The sequence below is a fragment of the Platalea leucorodia genome (assembly GCF_965183815.1).
Source record: "Platalea leucorodia genome assembly, chromosome: 7".
NCBI classification, from domain to species: domain Eukaryota; kingdom Metazoa; phylum Chordata; class Aves; order Pelecaniformes; family Threskiornithidae; genus Platalea; species Platalea leucorodia.
Window position 1 is genome coordinate 28,099,778 of NC_138829.1, and position 22,470 is coordinate 28,122,247.

General features: G+C 41.7%; 2 protein-coding genes across 2 annotated transcripts in view; one reads left to right on the plus strand and one right to left on the minus strand.

Annotated features, from left to right (window-relative positions):
• MIPOL1 (mirror-image polydactyly 1) overlaps positions 1-10,609 on the minus strand; it is a 195,020-nt gene extending 184,411 nt beyond the window's left edge. The window contains exons 1-2 of the mRNA XM_082318279.1: positions 10,468-10,609; positions 8,690-8,850 (exon numbers count right to left, since the gene is read on the minus strand). The gene's annotated coding sequence lies outside the window, so the exon portion shown is untranslated. The remainder of the gene's footprint in view (positions 1-8,689; positions 8,851-10,467) is intronic.
• SLC25A21 (solute carrier family 25 member 21) overlaps positions 9,337-22,470 on the plus strand; it is a gene marked incomplete at its 3' end in the record, with an annotated part of 261,489 nt that continues 248,355 nt past the window's right edge. Inside the window, exon 1 of the mRNA XM_082318280.1 lies at positions 9,337-10,492. Within this exon, the coding sequence (XP_082174406.1) occupies positions 10,426-10,492 (67 nt within the window). The 5' untranslated portion in view covers positions 9,337-10,425. The remainder of the gene's footprint in view (positions 10,493-22,470) is intronic.

Genomic DNA, 22,470 nt, shown 5'->3' on the forward strand with positions numbered 1-22,470 from the left:
AGACAGGACACTGCATTAGATATGTATCTTCTTCACATTTCACCATCTAATCTCTCTCAAACAGGACTTGCTGTTCTTAAAGAAATATATAATTGTATCATACCATTACTGAGAGAAATGAATGCTTAAAAAACCCCACACTTATTTTTGCATAACTTCTTTCAATAGCATTGAAGCGGCCACTGGAATGTCTTAGAATAATCTTCTAATTATGCTCAGTTAGTATTCTCAGGTCTCCAACTACACTCAGCTACAAGCTTGAGTTACCATTTTTCTTGGTAACTAGGCTTATCTTTCTGGCAGTCAGTTAAGCTTCTAAAATGAAATTAAATCTATAAAACATAGGGAAAAAACAACAAAAACATTGTATGAACTGTTATTTTATTTCCTATCAGATGTAATAGGCAAGCACTAAGAATGGTTCCACTTCCTCACCTGTTGCTACATTAGAATTAACAAAGAGAGGGGGTCAAATATATACATTTGGAAATAGTGTAATGAAAGAAAGCTAAAGCAGAGCTGATTACTCCCAAAGGAAATAAGCCAAGGACATCCAAAAAACCCCACTGTAATCAATGTTCACACTACAAAGTTTTATACATATTTAACTTCCTGCATTAAAAACTGAAACAATGCACAATAATATTTTAGTTGTGTAAATGCTCTGCAAAAAAATAAATATTTTAATACTTTTTATTTCCAAACATATCAACTCCCATGCCTCAGAAAGCCCTATTCCCTTTCCCCAAGCCAATCTAAGCTTAGAACCATTCATTTGTTAAATTGGAAACTAATGACAATTTCTAATTCTTATCCCACCAAGTGTAATTCATAGACACACACAGAGCCATGAACCAATTCTTCAGCACTAAATACTCTCTTTACAAGTGGACATTTTTATTTATAAGCTAAAGTACAAGTCAACATAAATTACTAGATTCGTACATTTTAAAAACACCATTAAAAATTCAGTCTGTTTGCTTCAAGTACAGCAATCTTTGATCCCATGTTAAATTCTCTCACAGCGGAGCATCATACAGCATTTTCAGAACAGTTTTGATTCAGACACAACCCTGCTCTCATTCCACAAATCCTGACGGGAACCGTCACCCCCTCCCTCCAAAGACCTAATCAATAACCAAGCATTTTAATCCTTCTTTGTCCTAATACCACATTACTGAAGCAGATTAGATTTTTCTAATTTATTTCACACTTAACATTTAAATTAGTGCATAGCTAGCTGGAATATTACTATTTAAATGAACGTATAACTTAAAGATCAAATTCTGTCTTCAACAGATTTATATAAAAGGACAGAAAGGATAACATTTGTCTACCAGCAGGTTATGTGTATCTCCTTAACTCAATTTACTATGGATTTCATGGTGCAAAAATTAATGCCCTGCAGGAGCTGAACTCATTACCAATTATTTCTTCCAAACCCACAGTGTAATCCCACGCTGCTGTGACCGATGGAACTTTTGGTGTTCACTTAAAGGGAAGTTGGATCTGTTCACTGGTTTGCTACTCTAGCAAGGGATAGTGAGCAAAATGATACCATAGATGCTGTCTTGACTTCTTTCTAATAAGGAAAAGACACTATGAATGGGTCTCATGTATTTTATTCCCTGCTAAAACTGAAAGCAACATATTGATGACAATTTTAGCTACCCATAAAGTCACCAACAGAATTATATGCCTTTTTCAGCATGAATTTCCAGCATACATTTCAGCAACAATAATGGCAAACAGCCTGTAGAGTCGCTCACAGACCCTACTCAGCCCTTCATCCCCTCCCCTACACCAGAACCCACAGAAGCATCCCTGCAAGTCATCTGGTGCACATGCATCACACCGAACTCACAGCACATGTACAAATAGCCTCCCACTAGGCACTTGACCCAATAAACTCCTTTTACACGCGTGTAACAGCAAAGGACTGGTAAACAAAAAAGGACAGAAAACAAGCTGTACATGTATTCTGATGGCCAACATAAAGTTGACCACAGGTCATAGGTGCCACAACTCTAGCTTTCAAAATAAAAAATGCTTTCAAAATAACTGAACCACTGAGTTTTAAATCCTCTGAAAAGCATGAAATAAATCTGATGATGTCTTTGACAAGGCTCAGCCAAGTGTAATGGTGCCACAGTAAATACAACAAGCTGTTTTCACATGTAGCTGATGTTCAGTAACACACAGAGGAAACCCATACACAACACATACTGCATTACAATAGCTATTCACTGGCATTCAATTAAGCGATCACGTCTCCGTTACTTGTACTTGGGACAAATAAGCAGTGCCTGTTTCACACTTCATGCAAGAAGGCTCAAGAAATTCCATTTATTTGACAGAATTGTAACTAACACACATGAACATTTCAAAAAAAAAACCATGATTTGATTCACTGATACTATGAAAACCAAAAATCAATCCCAGCAATACTTCATATAAAATATTTTCAAAATTCTAATACATAATATTCTTTAATATACCAAAGGCCACCACACTGCAGAAATTGCCAGTCTGCGTTTTAACCTGTCCTTAACAGACAAAAGTCCACATCAAGAATCACCATGGAAAACAGAAGCCTGCTGTTACGGTTTCTGTACCACGGCTCATGAGGCTAGCAGGGAGCATGCCGACCATCCTATCACTTAAACTGGTGGCTCCAAGCAAGAGGGATTCATTTTAACAAACAAGCATACACACTAATTCTTTCCATAGCTGCATGTGTTCTGCAATACTGTTTCTATTACCCCTTCAAAACTGTTTTCCTTTAAAAGGAAAAGGCAAAAGCCAGCAATCGTACTTTCAGGAATATCTGCTAGTTGCAATCCCATAGTTAAATCTGTTAATAGACTGCAGCCCAGAAGGGTTGGTTCTTTGTTTTAAAAGTAAGTTTCAAAACATCTATTGCCCATACAGGATAACAGATGTAAAAGTGAAAAGAAGCCTCTACATAAATTTGGGAGATCTGCACTAAAGTGAACATCAAGTTAGATGAGCAATTCATAGTTTAAAAATATTTCCCTATCTTCATGCTGCTATTAACTTGCAGCATCTACTTTGCCATATGTTTGATAGCCTAAAAATTTTAAGAGGAGGTAGCAGAAAGATTCATTAGGATGTCTCTCAAGTTCACATGACTTATTTTGCACAAAACTGTGATCAAACGGCAGGACTCTCTCCCCCTTCACCCTCAGCTCATGTGTACCTTCTTGCTTTCAATTCTAGTGAATAATTTAATGATTCTTTCCACAGAGAATGACCAAACCCATATTTTCCCTCCTTCCCTAACCTCTTCCTGCAAGCTCTGAAAACTTCCTTACATTTTTACTAACCCAGACACGCTCAAAAACTAAAAACCCCACAAACTGCAAAAAGCTAGATCTGGGCCACAGGGCATCAGCACCGTACTCCTATTTCTGCCAGTAACACAATTGCGTTTGCCTCACTGCAGAGAAATAGTAAGCCTGACAATTGTTTTGTTTCTTACTGCTCAAGAAAAGAAGGTAATACCACAAGAGTGCATTTCTAATTAGCATCATCTAGAATGACTTCTAACAAGCTGGGAGATAGAATAACAGAATGCAAAGAACAAAGGTAAAGTTTCCTTCTCCACAAGGGACAAACTAATAATTAAAAGGGAAACTAAGCGAATCCAGAAACAAAACAAAAAAAAGGCGAGAAGTCTAATTAGTTATCACGTGAAAACTGGGAAACGGATTTTTAAAATTTCATTTGCTACTCACTACTATTGGACAGAGTAGTCCCCATTACAAACTGTAATGGGAATCAGGCTCTAAAGAACTTGCAATATCACTATATGAAAACCTGTAATAACTACCAAAAGGGTATATACAAAAGCCTACAATAAGGAATCATTTACTAAATCTAAGACAGTATATAATCTTCCTGACTACAAGGTCTACTAGTTTGGTTTGAGCCTTATCAGTCCAGGTATTTAGAAGAAAACTAGACAAAACATCTAATACTAGTGAAGAAATGGCCAAGAAGGAAAATGGATATTCTGCTACCGTACGTCCTTCTCCACAGGCAGATTTACCATGTCCTAGGAGGGCTATAAAATCTCCCTGATAATGCTGTCCCTCCCAGTGATTTGATGCAGTGATGACTGCATAGCTTCACAACTCCACCTCCTTCCCCCAAAACTTGTAGGAACAGCTGTCCCTACTTTCTCAAATCCTGTACATAATCTTACCTCTCAGTTCCTCCCTTCACTTTCCATACTGCAACCAGAACTGCAGTAACTTCTCTTCAGCCGGATGGGCAAGACAAGTTTATCACTTTCAAGAACCTGAAATCAGTGCTGATCCCTGCACGAGTGATGGGCAGAAGAGCTCGTAGCAGTCATGCTGATGGTACCTCACTGGTGTATACAGCTCAGTCTCACACATCTCATACCACTGAAGGACCTTGTCGTGAATGACTACATTTTGCATGCTCAAAAGCAAAACAAAACAAAACCAGAACCACCACATAACACAGGATGTTTATTTTAACTGTTAGGACTTAGTTTTAACTCATGGCACTAACTTAAGTATCTTGTGAAGTTTAGCAAAATATATTTAAATAAGGAAATAATCCAAAACAGGTGGTTTCAGGTTGACCCAAAGTTGTGTATTCCCAGAGCAAAACTGGCCAAAAACAGATGCTCCGAAACAGGTACAAGAACAAGGCAAGCACATCACTGCATTCCCCTAGGACACACAGGTCTCTCAGCCTCCAGAATTTGTAGCTCTGAGATCCGCTGAGCCAGAAGCGCATCTCTGTGGTTAACGGATTTTTCTTCCACAACTAAAGCACTGCAATTTAAGACTGTTCTAACAGTAGGTAGAACTTGCTGAAATATTAAAAAAGACACTATGCCACTGCAGGGCACTCTGAATTCCCAAACTCAGGGTGAGCAAATGCCTACAGCACCCAGCTCCAACCACCTCAACCCCCTGAAGTTGTACCTAGACCCAGCTGTAGTTGTTCCACGGGCAAACATTGGCAGGTGTGCTGTCTGGGATAAAACAGGCCTCTGGGTACACAGACTGAATGTTTTTCCTCCAAACCGCTCATGCTGAGAAACCATAGTCTTTTTCCTCAAACGAAACAGACCTTCACAACACCATCCAGAAAACGAATTAGCATGAAACTTACTTATATCAGAAGCAGAAGTATACAATTCATTGGGACTTCCTAAGGATATTTTTCCAAAGTCATAAATTAAAAAAAAAAAAAAAAGCACAGATTACAAACTTTATTTTGGCAGGCTTTTTTTGTGTGGGTTTGCTTGTTTAATTCATTACTATTCTGAGTACCCTCCACAACCTATTCTCACCGGACACTAAAGACCCAGCATCGGCCTCCTGAATTCGTCCGGGGCAGGTTTCACCCCGACCCTCCGAGCCACCTCCCGGGAGGCGGCAGCCTCTCCGCCCGTCCCTCCCCTGCCCCCCCCGCCGAGCTGACAGCCTCGGACGCTCCGAACCGCGCATCCCCGCATGGGAAACTTTGCCTCCCCGCCTCTCCCGCTGCGGAGCGGGTCGTAGGTGGGGCGACCGGTCAGAGGGAAGTAACGGTAACCCAGGCAAGGGGCTGCCACGGCCCACGCAGCCGGTAAGCGGAGCAAGGGCCCGGCGGCGGCGCAGGCCGGGCGGCGGCGGAGGCGAAGAGGCCGGGCAGGGCCGCTTGCCCGCGGGGAGGCGCTGAGGGCAGAGCGGCCCCTACCAACGCCGCCTCAGCGGGACGCGCCGCCGCCGCCGCCGCCCAGCCCCGCCGCAGGAGCCGGGGCGAGTGCAAACCCGAGCGCCGCGGGGCGGCCACGGCCTCGCCGGGCCGCCGCCGCCGAGGGAAGCGCCCCGGCGGCCCGTTACCTGCGCGCTCCTCCCCCGCTGCCGCCGAGCGGCGGCCCCGCGCCGCCGCCTCCACAACAAAGCCCGCGAGCGGGCGGACCCGGCGGCCGGGGCGGGGAGAGAGGCGGGCGGGCGCGCGCCGCCCCCGGGAGCGCGCAGCGGCGGGGCCGCGGCCGGAGGGCGGGGCTCGGGCTCGGGCTCGGGCGTGGCACCGCCCCGCGGGCGGGAGGGGCGGCGCGAGGCCGATGGCGGCGGCGGCGGGGCCTAGCGGGAGGCGGGGGCCGGCGGCGCGGGAGTGCGAGGGGCCGGTTTGCCGGCCCCCCCGGCACCGGTCACCCGAGCGGGCCTCTCCTCTGCCCGCCTTGCCGCCGCAGAGGGAAAGGTTGTTTCCTTTTTGGGGGGTTAGCGCTGCCCGGGCTGGCGAAGGGATACAGCAATCCCGAGCGGAGAGAGAAGCCCTGCCAGGGCTGCTACGGAGCAGAATGCAGCGGCGCACGTGTACTGGTTTGGGAAGAGGCGGCGTGGAAGTGGGATTAAGCCCAGAAGTGCTCCAGGAAACCTGCACAGTGGGAAGGTCACCCTTTGCAGGGGGTTAGGGAGGGGTGGGTGGAGAATAAGGGAGATGTGCAATATATAAAAGAGAATTCCAGCAGGAGAATTTAATTATGTTGAGGTGCATAGATTTGGGTTTCGAATACTGTGAGATGTACTTAATGTTTTCCTAACAACAGCAGAGTTTATTTTTTTAAGGAGCAGGTGTAATGCTATTCTGTAAACATATCTCTATGTAAATTACACACCCTCTGAACATTATTTTTCAGTTTTTTTCATGTAAACCTTCTTTTTGTTGCAGTGACACCTTCTGCAGAAAACAAATCTAACCAACCAGGTTTCTGCACCCTCTGATCAACTCCAAATTCTCTTTACTGTTGAACTACCGCAGCAAGTGCACCTTAATACAAGATTTGCTATTTGTATCAAAGGGAACATGGCACAGCAAGACCTGTATCTCTGGAACAAAAAAGTAGTGATGTTTCAGCATCTGCTTTTTGGTGATACGGAACACTGGAGACTTGATGATCCTGCTATATTTATTGAGCAGCAGTCTCAAAGAGCCAAACCAAGGGAACAAATGCAAATGTTAATGAAACATTGAAGTTGAGATTTTAATTACTTAAAGGTCAGCACATTCAAAGTTTATTAATTTAAGGGAGCTATTTTGTATTCCCACAGCAATCCCCGCTCTGCTCTTGCATAGATCAAAGAATTCAAGTTACTGTTTATTTGCTGATGCATGCAAATTAGATAACCGAATGTTATACCTGAATATTATTCCTTCTTGCAATTAGGGTCTCAGTCTTTTAACACTTTATTAACACTTCTCTGTATATTTTCTGTTCCCATACTTTTCAGTAGCAATAAAACCGTTGTTTTTCTCTAATCTTTGTTCTAAATTACCAAGGGATACATTTCCTTTCAAGATTGGAACGTCTATTCAGTTTGCAACATTTGTTGCTAAACTATCACAAAACACTCACAGAAACTGCAAACTAACATATCAGAACAGTATTGCGACCTCATGAAAATACTTTCCGAAAGATACTTTTATAAAGTTTTGGCTTCCAAATACTATGGTGCCTGTAATCCGTTCTCAAAACAGGAAAACATATTTGGAAAGATTTGAGAAATGATTCCCAGAAAAGCCTGGGAGGGGTATGAAAACACTGTAACTTCAGAACCTTGCGCACAAACCCCACTTGTAAGCTGTTGAAGGATCTTTCCTTCTCCTCATGTAAAAATCTTTGGGTTATTTTTGGTAGAAGAAAAGGTTCTTTCCCAGTGAATGAGGTAGACAGTTAAATGAGATGAATCTTGTCTCTAACAGGTTTTCATTATTTTGCTTAATTTATTTCCAGATTCTCTCCCTCCGTCTAACAGTAACCTTTATATTTCCATCCATCGAATCTGGAGAGCTGTGATCTGAGAAGTCTCTCTTTCACAACACTATCTGAAACAAATCGTCTCTGACTGCACTGCTTTCCACCTTTATGAAATAAGTAATGGCATTTTAATCCCAATTTAAAATATATTTTGTCCTTTATTTTCTCTTTGATTATGTGAATTGTGGCCATCAGAATGCTGGAATGCTATTTTTTCCTGTCTATCAAATTTCGGTATTTCCATCTTCACTTTTATAGCAGTCAAGTATGCCTTTCTTCACAATGAACTTTTTCCTCAACTTTTTCCTTTTCCTTGAGGAAAAGATGTGGTATTATTATAATAAATGCAGATTTAACTTGTACCTTGAAGGTACCTTTCCAGGACTGGAGGGCGGGGAAAACCAGCATGTATTCTCTTCAACTCTGCTACGCTATATATATTCCTAGAGTCAGTCATGAAATCCTGATGTTAGCACAACGCCTCTGGTGTGCCTAGGATTCACTGTGCCTAGGATTTTAGCTTAAAGTCACTACCTCCAAGTCTTTAAATGAACATCTGGAAGCCCCTCTCTTACTAAACTAAAATGTATATAGACAGCAGACTGCAGTTAAATACCTATCTCAGATATGGAAAACAGCGCATAAATGTACTGTTCAGACATAAGAAACAGATCTAACTTAATATGTTGCTTAAGGAATAGAGAAAGAACTGGGTACCAACATTTGCCTTTGGTAGTTGTGCTGCAGGAATACATAAATGCACCTAGTTACAAATTAGCTATGCTTTGAGTTTAACATAAGCTGATGCCCTTGTAAGGCAACAGCAGTCTGTCTTTTTTTCAGGGGACAGAAGTTAAAAAATAAGGATGTAAAAACTACCTTTCTTTTCCTTCTCTTTTGAAGAGGTGCCAGCAAATGTAGCCTCCTAGTTCTATTTCAAGATGCTCAAGATCACACACAGTATTCAGAATCGCTTTGAAGATAACGTGAAGGATTTCCGATTCAAAATGAATATCCTTGTCTGTGTTAACACTGTAGGGCTGTTAGCAAGAAAGCAAAAAAAAAAAAATTAATCCCAAATTATCCATGTGACTGGTTAAACAGTCTAGCACCTTATTCAAAAGCCATTTCCTTAAATCCATCTTCTTAATTCTAATAAATGTGCCCTTGAGATCAACAGTAGCTCTATTTTTTCCCCCAAACCAATGTACTTCAGCTTGTACATACCCCTGATTGTTAGAAAAGAAGCAAAGGTCAAGCTCAGAGTGGACAAGCCTTCCCTTGGGGTAAGAAAAATCAGCAGTACTAGAGGCTGTGGGCTATGTGCAAAAGGAGGAAACAGAGAAGAGTGTGAGAAACCACGGTGCTATTCAGAGTTAGGAGGAGGAGGAGAAGTGGAAACAAAGAAAAAAATGTTTACAGCTAGGTGTTGGTAACCTAGGGATTTGACTAGTAGAACAGGGTCAGTGATACAGCAGGGAAAGTAAAAGACCACCTGTAATGCTGCATCTGCTCCCAGCTTTTCCAGGCTCCAAATCCATAGAAACATTTAGGTAATCAGTTGTTGATCAAGTGCTTAAGCTGTAGTTTATTAACCTGAGTGCCATTTTAAATCTGGCTCTAAGTCAAAAAGACTACGTCTGTACTAGTAAACAGAAAGGATCTATGCCCATTCCCTGGCCCTGAGAATAAACATCCTTGTGTGTTCTGCATCCATATGGCTGAACTGTCTTCCCCTTCAACGGTGCCGCCTCTGGGGATGAGCAGATGCTTTCCCCACGTTGTACCCTGGCGTCTTCTGGAAAAGCACAGTTTGGCCTTGACAAAAACAATGTTGGGGACTGACAGCAATGGCACTGACTGTGTCCCAGCGCTTGAGCCCATGCCCTGGCACTGTTTTGCTTACTAAGATGGGCCAACAGGTCCGTGTAACTCACACAACAGCCACTCTCCAAGTGACAAAATACCCGTGTCCTTTGAACACCAAAGAGCTGGAACCAAAGTCTAAAGGTTTTAGAACAGTATGCTTCAGAAAGACAGCCGGTGAGCCAAACGGCACCACCGACCCTTCCTGGAAGCGGCGGACCAGTGGATCTGCCGCTGTTAGCTGGGTCTCAGCAGCGGTGGGAGCAGGACTGCAAGTTGTGCTGTATGGCACCAGCCCCGAAGCGAGGAGCAAACGGCACAAGCCTGAGGAGGTGACGGGCCTGCCCCCCCGTCAGCTCACTGACAGGCCGCCAAAGCCTTGCCTCCCCGCCCCAGCGAGGGCGATCCCAGCACCGGCCGCCCCAGCTCAGCCCGAGAGAGAGAGAGAGAGGCTGCCGTTTTCCCGGCTCAAGCGATCAGAGAGACCGGTCCCCGCCGTGATCGCCAGCAACGGCGCGCCCGGGCCCTGCCCGAAGCCGCCCTCTGCCCGCCGGCTACTAAAGGCCGCCAGCGCGGGGGCCCGGCCCGCGCGCCCCCGCCCCGCCCGGCCTTGCCGCGGCCCCCCCCGCAGATAACCGCGGCTCCCGCCTCCCCCCGGCTCTTCCCCACCCGCCCAGCGCGGAGTCGGCCCGGCTCGGCAGCCGCTCTCCAGGCACCGGCTGCCTCTCGCCGCCGCGGCGCGGGCGAGGATGGCTCGGAAGCCCGGCGGCTTTCTTCAGGAGGCCTCTCACCAAGTCGTCGCCGGAGGCTCGGCGGGTAAGTGGGCGCGTTCCTCCTGGGCGGGGAGGGTCTGCCCGTCCCCCGCCGGCGCTCCGCCAAGCTGAGGTGAAGGCACCCGCGCCGCCGCCCCCTCGCCGCTCTCCTCAGGCGGAGGAGCGGCGGCGGGGAACGGCCTGGCTCGTCGGCGGCTCCTCCCCCGCCGGGCGGCGCAGGCGGGCCCCTGAGGGGAGCCGCGGCCCGGGGGTCGCGGGGCGGGAGCGGCGCGGCCGGGCCGCGGCGGTGACTTCTGTAACGGTGCTCGGCCCCCCGGGAGGGTGAGGGGGCGCTTCCCCGGGGCCGCGGTGTATCTCCGCGAAACACACCCTACAGCCCCTCGGATGATAAGGGTGGCAGGCGGGCCCCCTTCAACGGTAACGGCCGTCGCTGTCCCCTCGTCAGCTTCCCTGGCGGGTGGCAGTTGGCCTGTCCTTGCTTGAGGTGGCCCGAGTCAGTCACTTGTACAAGCGTGCTTACTGCCAGCCCGAGTAATCTGCGAGCGGCACGTTGATGCGAGACAGAGAACGTTGTTCGTTGTTCCCCTTCTCAAACTCATTCCCTCTGGCACTCTCCGACGCTGCCTTATAGAGAAACAGATGCAGGGCTATAGTGGAAATGTGTTTCTGTGTTTTTTAATACTGTTAGGAATGTCGGGCTTACTAATTGATCACGTTATTTGTATTGCAAACTGCAAACGTCAAAACTGTGTACATCTGCTTAGCAATGAAAGCATTGCTGGTTAATTTCAGTTTGTTTTCCCTAAATCAGCACCAATGTGAAATATTTATGTCAGCCTGCAGCTTAGGAAGTATTTACACAATATCCTGCTTTTTCAGTGTATATATATAAGTCCTGTTAGCATTTCAACTATGTAGTGTGTTTTTAAGTGTTCTTTAGTGTCTCTTTTGGGCTCAAAATGCTGTTTGCCTTGTTATGTTTTAATTGAAAGAGGAAAGCTACAGGGTAATACTGCTGTCTTATGTAACGGGTTTGGAGCAAGCAAAATTCTTCTGTGAGTGAGTACTGTGTGGCCGTGACACTGCATGTGAGCTGGTGCTCCATTCACTCTAATTCCCCTGGTGCCCCTAAATCCACTTTTATGCATTCCTGCCACCAGCACACATTTGAGCGCTTCCTTTTCATGCTTGTGACTCTGCATGTCCTTTGTTTTCAGCCTTCTGCTTTGACACAGAGAGATGTCACAGCAGAAGCGGAGAGGTCTGCCGTCCTGGCCCTTCCTGTGTATTGTATGACTGTGTTTATGTAGCTCTTCTGCAGCCTTGGAAATCCTGAAGCTTTTTTAGATTCTGCTTGGTACCATCCCCCCCTTTCCTTAGGAGAGAAAGGAAAGGTTTAATCTGTACTAGCTTGTTGAAGGCCCTTCATACCTGAAGGGATACTGAGGTGTTTTGCCACCAGATGTTTTGCAAGATGACGGATTTATCTGCCCATAGCACTGGGCCTGTGCATTAGTGATTCAGATGATTGATCTAACTCGGTATCTTCCCATCCTCTGGCAGCTGCCTGTTTTCTTTACAGGCTCTCTTTGTTCATAGAAGTACAGACAGTTTGGGTAACATACTGGAAAGAAAATTGTCATTTAGATAAAGGCAAAGTTTTACAGAAGGACTAGAATTGGAAAATGAGTGTCTTTTGAGGGTGGTGTAGGGAAAAGACAGCATGAAAACTATTTGCTGATCTGGTAGGCATAAATGTTAAGGTGAGAGAATTCTCAATTCAAGGAGAAAACTAATCTGCACCTAACACTTTTTTTTAAGGTACAATATGGGAAGCCTGTTGAATCTAATCCAGAGGCATACTGTTAGAAGATGCTGACTTAACCCCAGCCAGCAGCTAAGCACCACCCAGCTGCTCGCCCACTCCCCCCTAGTGGGATGGGGGAAAGAATCGGAAGAGTAAAAGTGAGAAATCTCGTGGGTTGAGATAAAGACAGTTTAATAGGTAAAGAAAAAGCTGCACACACAAGCAAAGCAAAACAAGGAATTTATTCACTACTTCCCATGGGCAGGCAGGTGTTCAGCCATCTCCAGGAAAGCAGGGCTCCATCATGTGTAACGGTTACTTGGAAAGGCAAACGCCATCATACCCAATGTCCCCCCTTCCTTCTTCTTCCCCCAGCTTTATATGCTGAGCATGACGTCATATGGTGTGGAATAGCCCTTTGGTCAGTTGGGGTCAGCTGTCCCAGCTGTGTCCCCTCCCAGCTTCCTCTGCACCCCCAGCCTCCTCACTAGTGGGGTGCTGTGAGAAGCAGAAAAGGCCTTGACTCTGTGTAAGCACTGCTCAGCAGTAACTAAAACATCCCTGTGTTATCAACACTGTTTCCAGCACAAATCCAAAACATAGCCCCACACTAGCTACTATGAAGAAAATTAACTCTATCCCAGCCAAAACCAGCACAGATGCTTGTATCCTTTTGCTGAGTCTTCTGTCAGGCAGGCAGGTTCCTTAGCTTCATCACTAGCCTTAAATCTGTACAGAAATTTCTACTCATTCATTTTGAAATAAACCGGTAAGGACTGTTCTCTAGGTCTGAACAACACTAACATTGTACCAGAGGGATTGGTAAGCATACGGCTCAAAGTGGGAGTTCTAAGGTATTAGAGGGAAATGGCTCAAACTTGAAAACTTGCTTGACAGGTGCTTAAAACTCAATGGTGTTTTAGTTCATGATTTATAGAGAAGATAGAAAAGGAAGGATGTAGCTTTGAGGTCTTCAGTCTAAAGGTTAAATTTCTCAGGCAAGTGTGGATCCAACATGGAAAAGGTGGGAGCAGGAAGGAAAGGATGGAGGGCATGAGTTGTTGAGATTGTACTTAGTATTTCATCCTAGTGAGGGATTTGGTTGCTTGACCTTAGTTTCCCAGTATCACTTTAAACACCCTATATTGCTTTTGGCTGCCTCTGCAGAAGGACATTAGGACTCTTGTAGATGCTTTGTCATATTTACTGGCCTCATGTGAATGTCACAGATATCCTAGCATGTCTTTGCTACCTGTACCACAGCCTGGTATTTAGAAGGAAACTGAAAAAAAAAAAATCATTGTGGTGAACTAATGTTTAGATTTTTAAAAAGCTCTGGTCATCTTAACTCATACAGTTAAGCACAAGGAATGTATGAAGCTGTTTGTAAGAAGGTGCTGTAAGTTTATGTCTTTGTCAAAACAACGATAGGAAAGTAGCGAGGTAGTCAGGGTATGAACTGCACAGCAGAATAGGTGTAATTGAAGGGTCAGAAATATTGTCTGCATAAGTAAAATGAGAGGTTATTTAGCATCTGCATGTCTGATGCAAAAGGATCTGATAAGAAGTGATTCTGCTAGGTCAAGTGGAAAATGATTAGAGATAAGCCTAAGCTGTCAGAACAGGAAGAAAGGGATTTTTGAAGCTTTATGGAAGATGACAGGACTTGTTCATGGACTTAATAAAGACAGGGGAAGGGGAAACAAAGAAATCAAGCATGACCCCTAGTCTACAGGACTGATAAAATGGAAGATACTGGCATGCTGAAGGAAGGAAAAATGAAAGTATTCAGTGTTGTAAAGGAAAAGATTTAAACATACCATTGGCTGTCCAAGGCATTTCAAAGTTTATCTTTAACTTGAATGGCTCTCTGCTGTAACTGAACTGTAAAACTCAAGCATGACAGGATCTCATGCATACTTCATGTCTGCGGCAAGGGGTACATCTGCTTCCGCATGGCTCGTTATTTGACTTCATCTTAAATTGAAAGCTCTGCTTCCTGACAGTGAACTCAATCTTAAATATGAACAAAGTTTTACTCAGTCTTGGCCTATGTTCTTTCTGCTGGCATTCAGTTTGCTCCCATCTTTCAGATTCCTGAATGGAGGTTAATAGCCTAATTGAAAATACATGGTTTTGTTTGCTTGCCTGGGTGTATGACAACAGTGAAGAACAGGACTTTGATTGAAATGTAATTGGGACGCTTCGTTAGTAAGTTTGGTCCCTTCTAGTACAGTGAACTGCAGGCATACTCCTTTTATCTAGTGGTTAATTAATAAACTAAGGCATGTGTGGAATTTATAGAAAAAAAAAAAGAGAAAGTAAACTCTCTAAACTGTAAGAATCACTGTGAAAAGAACAACTTGGGAATCTCTAATTGATTTCCTTAGATTCAAAAGGCTATTTGAGAAGTCCAGTCAATACAGGGTTCAAGTCACAGGAAGAATTGTTTCTCTAATTCACAAGGATCAAAAAATCCTCGTTTTCTCTGCCTGTATGGAAAAGGCAGAAATTAAAATAATAAATAGTGTTGCATACGAAGTCGGTGGAGATCTCTTTCCTCATAGAGAGGAATTGAATACTGCAAAGTGTGTTGTGTGATACCCAGATCGATTTGCCAAGATGTAACAGTCTTGAGTCAGTTTGAATGATGAAGTACAAATATCATCGTTAACAATTGCACAGGTGACCCTTGACTGAGTGAAGGGAAGTGGCTGAATATAGTTACCCTGAAGGTTTTAGGATGCTGCTACTTGGTATAGGTGTGGTTTTGTTTTTTAATAAAAAAAGGCTGAAGATGGAGACAATTAGCTAAAACCACAGGTAACATAAATATAATTTCATTTATATTTAGTTTGCATGTTCACCTCTCTTGCTTCCATACACTTGCAAATAAATACTATATAAACATTTTTAGTTTTGAAGTTAAAATTTTGAAGAATTTATTTAATATAGGTAGTAGGTGGTAAATACAAAGATGCCATGTTTTTCAAATCTGTAATGTTGAACTGATGTTTAAGTACTTTTCTGCTGTAATTCAGTGTGTTTCTTTTCCTAATTTCACTTCATAAATGAACACGAACTATCGGCCTTCTCTTATTGCCAAATGAATATGGGAAAGTCAGAATAAAATGAGCTTTTTTAAAAAAATAATTACTTTGTAAGAATAACTGGAGCTGGTCTTTTTTTCCCATTCTTCATATTTTCATGAAACAGCAGGGTTTCTGCCTGTCTGGACCTCTTGCCTTCAATATTTTGGGAAAGAGTTGGGTTTCCAGCTGCATAGAAATGTAATAGGATTTGGGAGTCTAATTCCCTTAAGCTCCTTTGAAAGTCCAAACCTTTTCTTTTGAGGTGTTTTATTTCAGGAGTAGACAAAGTTGATTATCCTGGATGGCAGCAACTCCTTGGAACCAGATCTATGAGCAGGAAAGCCAATCGTCAGAGTAAGACTATCGGATGCAAATATAGTATTAAAACCAGTGTTTGGTCTTCCTATCACTAGGGGCATTATGCAGACAAACATCATTACAAGGTCTGCTAGCCAGCATACCGTGTGAAACACCTTAGGTTATTTGGTCTTTATGAATGGGAGAGGGAGTGTGATAGATGTACAGGAAGCATTTTAAACAGCAGGAAAATTGGCTAATTCTCCCTCTTTTCCCCCCAGGTGTTTAACTAATTTGTTTTGATTATTTTGCCGACATTTTTCTGGGAATTAAAGTTAGAATAAATGTTCTATGTTTTCTTAGCTGCTTTTTTCTTGCTTTTAAGCCATGCAATTGGCATTCACATGTTACTAAAGTAATCATTTAATGCTCAGAGGTAATTTCAACTAGCTAAGTACTTAGCTGGACCTTGTAACTATCTTGACTTGAAACCATAATAGTTTAAAGTGTTTAAACCTTCCTCTTTCTGAAGTCTCTTAAGGCTGAAATATTATCTAAGACCACAGTACGTGCTCATTGTCTTTCACTGCCTGTATTTGGCGTTTTGGATGTTAACAAAGACTGTTTATATTAAAAAGCCAAGGGTGGGAAGCAGTCAAATAGTATTAGTTTCAAGGAAACATCCTACAAGTTAAAGTACTCCAAGGGAATGCACTTGCTCCTACCAGGGAAGCCAATTTTCTCTGCTAGGCTCAGAAATTGATAGCATGCTACCTCATGTTGGACTTAAAGCTTCGGAGGGTAGTTGCTTGGTTGGCAATATGGTGAGGAGAACCTCAGGTGAAGAGAAGGCCAAAAGAAGGTTAAGTGTTTGTAAGCGGAGATATCTGATATCCTCAACATCCAGAAGTATGTTCCTAGGAATCTGGAGGACATAACAATCAGGAAGTTAAGACTTGGAAAGATTTCTATCTGTTTCTGCTTGACCATTACCTCTTGCGGTGTTTTACGAAACATGCTAAAAAGAAAATGTGAAATACCTTTGCAAAGTCTATGCAACCCCTATTGCTTTCACCATTATACAGTTCAGAGAAGGAATACAGTATTCAGGACAGTTTGTGACTTCAGTGGGTCGCTGGGAATAAGGAACAGCCACCAGGGAAGGTCACAGAAACTGATGCTAGTTTTGAAGTCCGTATGGTTGAACTGCTGACTTTGGTCTCCTGGGCACTTGAAAAATATCACTTTACCTGGTTTTTATCCCATGAGAATGTACCTCCATGCTGCAGACCAGTGCAGCGACAAGCTAGTGGAGAGTATGCAGAATGCCATGTAACGAACCACTTGCAGTTACCTTGTGAACATTCCCCAGTATCTCCCCACTAACTACAGCATTTCAACTTTAATTCTGTAAGTAATGTTTTTCAGTCTCTGAGCTTCCCCTTTTCTATGAGCTGATAATACTAAAAATTACCCCTGAATATGAAAGACAGATTGGACTATTTGCTTCGTATCCATCCTCCTTAATTAAGTGTTGTGGGGTTGCTTCCGAAAACCTTGTTTAATTTTAGTGGAAACTGAAATCCTTACGGGCTTTCATACACTATGCTGAATATGCAAAGCTGGCAGCTAGCAAAATTCCTATAATTTTTTAGGCAGTTAAGTAATTTGAAGAAACAATATCCTTGCAATATTGTTTTAATTTAAATGGAACAAATGAAACCCTCTGTATATAGTGTTTAGGGTCAACTGATGTTGTTCGATCAGGTCATTGCAGTGTACTAAGAAGTTGTGAACACCCATTTGGAACTCTTAAATGTGTTTCTGGCTATATGTTTTTTAAAATGTAGCAGCTTTTATGTGGTGGTTGAGGTATGAGGAAGTAATTCTTACACGTTTATATAAACAGTGACAAAAACAAACTAACAAACTAAGACTTTTCATAACTTTTAACAGGTCATGACACCTGTTGTATGCTTAGTACTTTCTGTAGAAACTAGGACCTTGAAAAGAAGAATTTATTGGTCTGTGGACTCATAAATTGCTCATAACAAACTGTTGTTTGAACCTGGGGGCTAAATTTTAAAGTAAGCTAGTGTCACCTTGCTCTGATACTCACTGTTGGTTTGAGCATCCTGCAGCAAACTCATCAGTCTCATTCTGTCTTTGTTCCAAGAGAAACACTGGGGAAAGCAAGTAGTTGGCTGAGTTTTATTTAGTCTGGCATGTTAGCCAATGGGGACAAAACTTCTTATGCACAGAATCCTCCATAGGTGTGCAAATAAGACACTTATCCTTAAGATTTTGTAGATATAGTAAGCCCGAGGGTTTTGAGAAAGCTTATACATTATCTATTGGTTTTAGTGTAACAAGGTTGTTTTTTTTTTCTCAAACAAACAAACAAAAGCCCTGTCAAAACGACGAACCCCTAAACCTCAAAAACTTGAGTAATGAAGTTATTTACACTCATTTGCTCTACTCCCCACAAGATGGCAGTGTAGTCCTACAATAAGATGCTAACTGTGGTATTTCTTATGGGTGGAAGATGAATAAAAATGTATGTTGAAGCTGTTGCAGGTGAGATTATCCTATGTCATTTTGGATGACAATATGTGAAAGCAAAGCTTAAAGATATAAAACAAATAACGATCAATAAATGCTGATTTAATATGTGTACTACAAACCCAGTGGCACTGAATTTGACTTCCCTTGAATCAACTGCAAAAATTGTAAACAGTGATATATCACTGGTAAAGGTCAAAAGATAGTGCTAAGGCTAACATACCACGTATAAATCAGAAAATTTGGGATAAACTTCTGGCCCAGTGGAATCAATGTACAACTAGCTACTGATTTCCACAGTGAGGAATTTGCATCTTGATTATTTTAATTTTACCATAGATTTTATGTGATATTGCAGAAATCTCTTCAAACTCTCAATGCCTATCTATAGACAAAGTGAAGACTGCTGTGTCACAGGCTGCTGTAAGCCCATGTTAACTTTTCATGTATTGGCAGGAATGAGACCTACAGCAAAGCATAAAAGCTTAAAGATATGTACTACTTCAGAACATATTTTGTTGCAATTCTAAATATTTTGTTGTCAGATTTCCACATTAAAGAATATTATAGAATAGTATGTATTATACATTTAAAAGCAAATAAGTAGTCAAAATAATTGATACTGGAGCATGCCTGTTGTAAAGCTTATAGGCAAAAAATGTTTTGTCTGCAGGGACGGTTCTGAGGAGTTGTACAACTTTTTGAGACTATATTGGGGTAAAGAACAATTTTTCATTACTGTGTTTATTGTTACATCAGTTGTGCTTAGTGACCGATATTCATGTTCAAATCCATATTAAATTGTCATAACGCACAGGCTAATTATGTAGTAAGAATAAAATTCTAATATATCGAAACAAAGCATGCCTTTTGATAGCAAGATATGTGTTTCTGTGGCAGTGTTCTAGAAAGGAAAATGAAAACTGATTCTAGTTATTTCTGTGCAGAAAATCTGGGATTTTTGTCTGTTAAGTGATGATATTAAGAATTTTCCCTTAACTGTAGCTCAGTTTCTGTGACATTACTTTGGATGTCCATCTTACACTTGTAAACATTCTTTCTTATGCTTGTTACCTTTCTATTTCAAGCTAGCAAGATGTAAGACACTCAAAATCATACCACTGTGACTGGAAGAACTCATCTGTTAGAAGATTGACTCTGTGGAAACTCTCTCTGAAAAATCGGTACATTAACATAAACTCCTCAGACTGGCCTAAGTATTATGATTAGGGTTGGTATGAATTAGAAGTGCTAAAAGAGCTAAAGACAAGTAGGAAAACCCCCCTACCTTTTCAGATAGTGATGTGACTTCTAGAACCTGGAAGTCTTGAAAAATCAATATTGCAATGAATGGAGAGAACTGACAATAGTTCCATTATAGGGATGCCTCTAAGTATTTTCAAGTATCGGCATCTTGATAATAAAGACCTTAAATCTGTTGTGCTTCAACTGGAGTTGAAAATACATCATTAACTTTTTCCCCTCTGAGATGAATTGGCATTTGCTGCCTGTGGAAACCATCACTGGTCCTGTTGGCAGATAAATCAGTACTGTTTTTATAATCTCACTCTCTGATGCCTAATTATCATTAGTATACGGAGGTGTTAAACATCAGTCATTATAAAATAGTAGTTTCTGTACTGATAGTCTGTAGTACAGGTCAACTGCTTTGGTTGTATTGAACGTTGAATATAGTTGCAGGATAAGTACCTGCTGTTTTTCCTGCAGTGTGTCTTGTCCTGGGGGCTCATCACAACTAGATATAATTTCACCAACATCTGAAACATCTAAGGCTTCGATCATCTATAGTGGTGATTTTCTGATGAGAAAATACGGTTATATCTGAGAAAGTCTGAATATTGTTGAGAAGTCTCACCCATACAGCAGGGAAGGAATCATAGGAATAATTGGCCTTTAGATCTGCTTTCCAGTCATTGAACTACATTGTTAACAGCTGCTTTTGTTTTTCCTCTGGATCCTTTTCAATCTGCCAATTTTTGGCAGGAAACATAGTTTATGGGTCATCTTTCAGCCTTTGGTCAATGGATCATTTCCCAGTTCAGGGTGTTATCCTTGTTTCCTGGGCTTTTTGCTGTTTTTATTATACTGAAGTGTGCTGATGCGTGGCTGGTGTCCCCAAACAGCAACACTCCAAAAGCAAAAGGAGAGTCTTAGTAGTACTTTCAGTTTGAGAAAATTCTTTACACTATTTATTTCACTTCCTCTTAGAGCTAACTCTGAATGTTTTTGCAATAGAGTTAAGTTTACTTATTTTTCTATTACCAACACTTATTTCTTAATATTTAGTTAGAGGCTTGATTTTCAAAATTAGTAATATTTTGAACGTATAGTAAATATTGCCCAACTTTGTTTTTTCAGCTGACTCCAAATAGCATACTGAACTTGGTAAAACATGAAGGGCATGGTAAAAAAAAACAAACAAAAAAACCCGCAAATGATGGTTCTAACTACCATAATCGTAGACACAGAAACCAAATTTAACTCTTTATTATGGGTTTTGCGATATTTGATGTCTCTTCCAGCTTGTGGAGCTACATGATTTAGTTTCAAACTTGAAAGTTTGATTAAAACTTGAATTTAAAAAAAAAAATCTTATGCTCAGTGCAGCATTAAAGCTTGTAATGATGAACTGTAGAGGCTTTAACCTGAAACCCAAACAAAACTTTAAAGACGGTTCTCATGTTTTTTTCATGAATTTAGGATATGAGCCATGAGGTTGTGAATGCTTGAGGTTGGCGATGATAGAGTAGCCTTTTTTAGGTTGGTTATATATATATCTTCTCTACAGGCAGGCTTGCAAAGCTGCCTTGCATGTGATGGTGTGTACAAATGCGCTTAACATAACCTCGTGGCAACAAGTAGAAAACAAAGCATCCAGCTGCTTATAGGGTGTTAGAAGAATTTGTTTTCCCACACACTGCCTTATTATAGATGCTGACAAGTGTCAGCACGATCTTGTAAGAGCATATACACCCTAGTTTTGTCAGAATTGCATAATAGTGCGAACAAGAGTGTTTGCCTTGTTCATGCTGCACATTCTAAACATTGTGTCCAGCACCCTTTTTAGGTGCTTCTGTGATCATATCCTTGGTAGCCTCCTTTGTCTTTAGATTGGTGTACTAGTTCACCCTTGGAACAGTTCCTCATCAAAAAGAGTGCTTATGTAAAGGAATTGGCAGTATTCTGAGAAGAAAAGACTTCTGGAAGAATCTGAGAGCTTTGAGAGTCCTGATAGTCCTGTTCTTTACTCATTTCCAAGTCTGTGGTTATAGAGCCAAAGCAAGGAGACTTTTAAGAAAGTATTGTGTTGTATGGATGAGAGCTTCATTCTCTTCTCCTAAAGGGGGTTAGGATTCTGAATGGGATTGGGGCTGTTGAATTAAGCACAGGAGACATGGCTGCCACTTATTCATTATACCTGTTAGTAAAAATTTTACATAGCAAAACTGTAATGCTGACTGGGTAATGAGACAGTCCTTGCTTAAAACAGCCCTGTGTTTTTATAAGTAGTGAAGAAAATAAGTCTCAAGATGCAATATGCTTTGTCTGGCATATTCTTCCTTACTGTGAAGTATGATGATGGCTATCCTAGATGACAAAAAGGAAACAAATCAATCTCTTCTGCTGATTTGTTGGCAAACTTTTCTCCTTTCGGCAAATTATACCTTTTAATATGATAAGAAATACAGCTTTATTGATTAGACATTTCTAAAAGGGAGGAAAAAAGCATATGGGCTTTCTGCAAATATAAAACAATCAATATTGTTAGAGGCTAGACTAAATGGAAAGAAATGTCTTAGAGTATGAAACTCTTCTAAGTTAATGTTCATAAAGTTTAAATTAGTTCAGACTTTTCTTATTAGAATAAATGTTTCCTTTTAAAGAGCATGATAATCATAATCAAGACTAAATTTGTTCTGTTATTTATTTTCAAAATGATTGTACATGTTTAGCAGACTTTTAATTTAAATCCCTAGGGATATATTGGAGACAGATGTTTATATGACCTTATGTTTAAAGTAAAGTTATATTTGGACATTAGATTAAATTTTCCTTAAAATCTTTCCTTATACGTTAGATTGTGGAGGGGTGCAGAAAGTATTGAAAGATTTATGTTGAAAAGGTACTGCTTATTTTTAAAATAAGTTATTAGGGTTTAGTAGATTTTTAGTTCACGGGACCCTCAAAAGCACAAAATGTCTGATTCTGAAACAGTATGTTTACAAATGAAAATATTGTTTC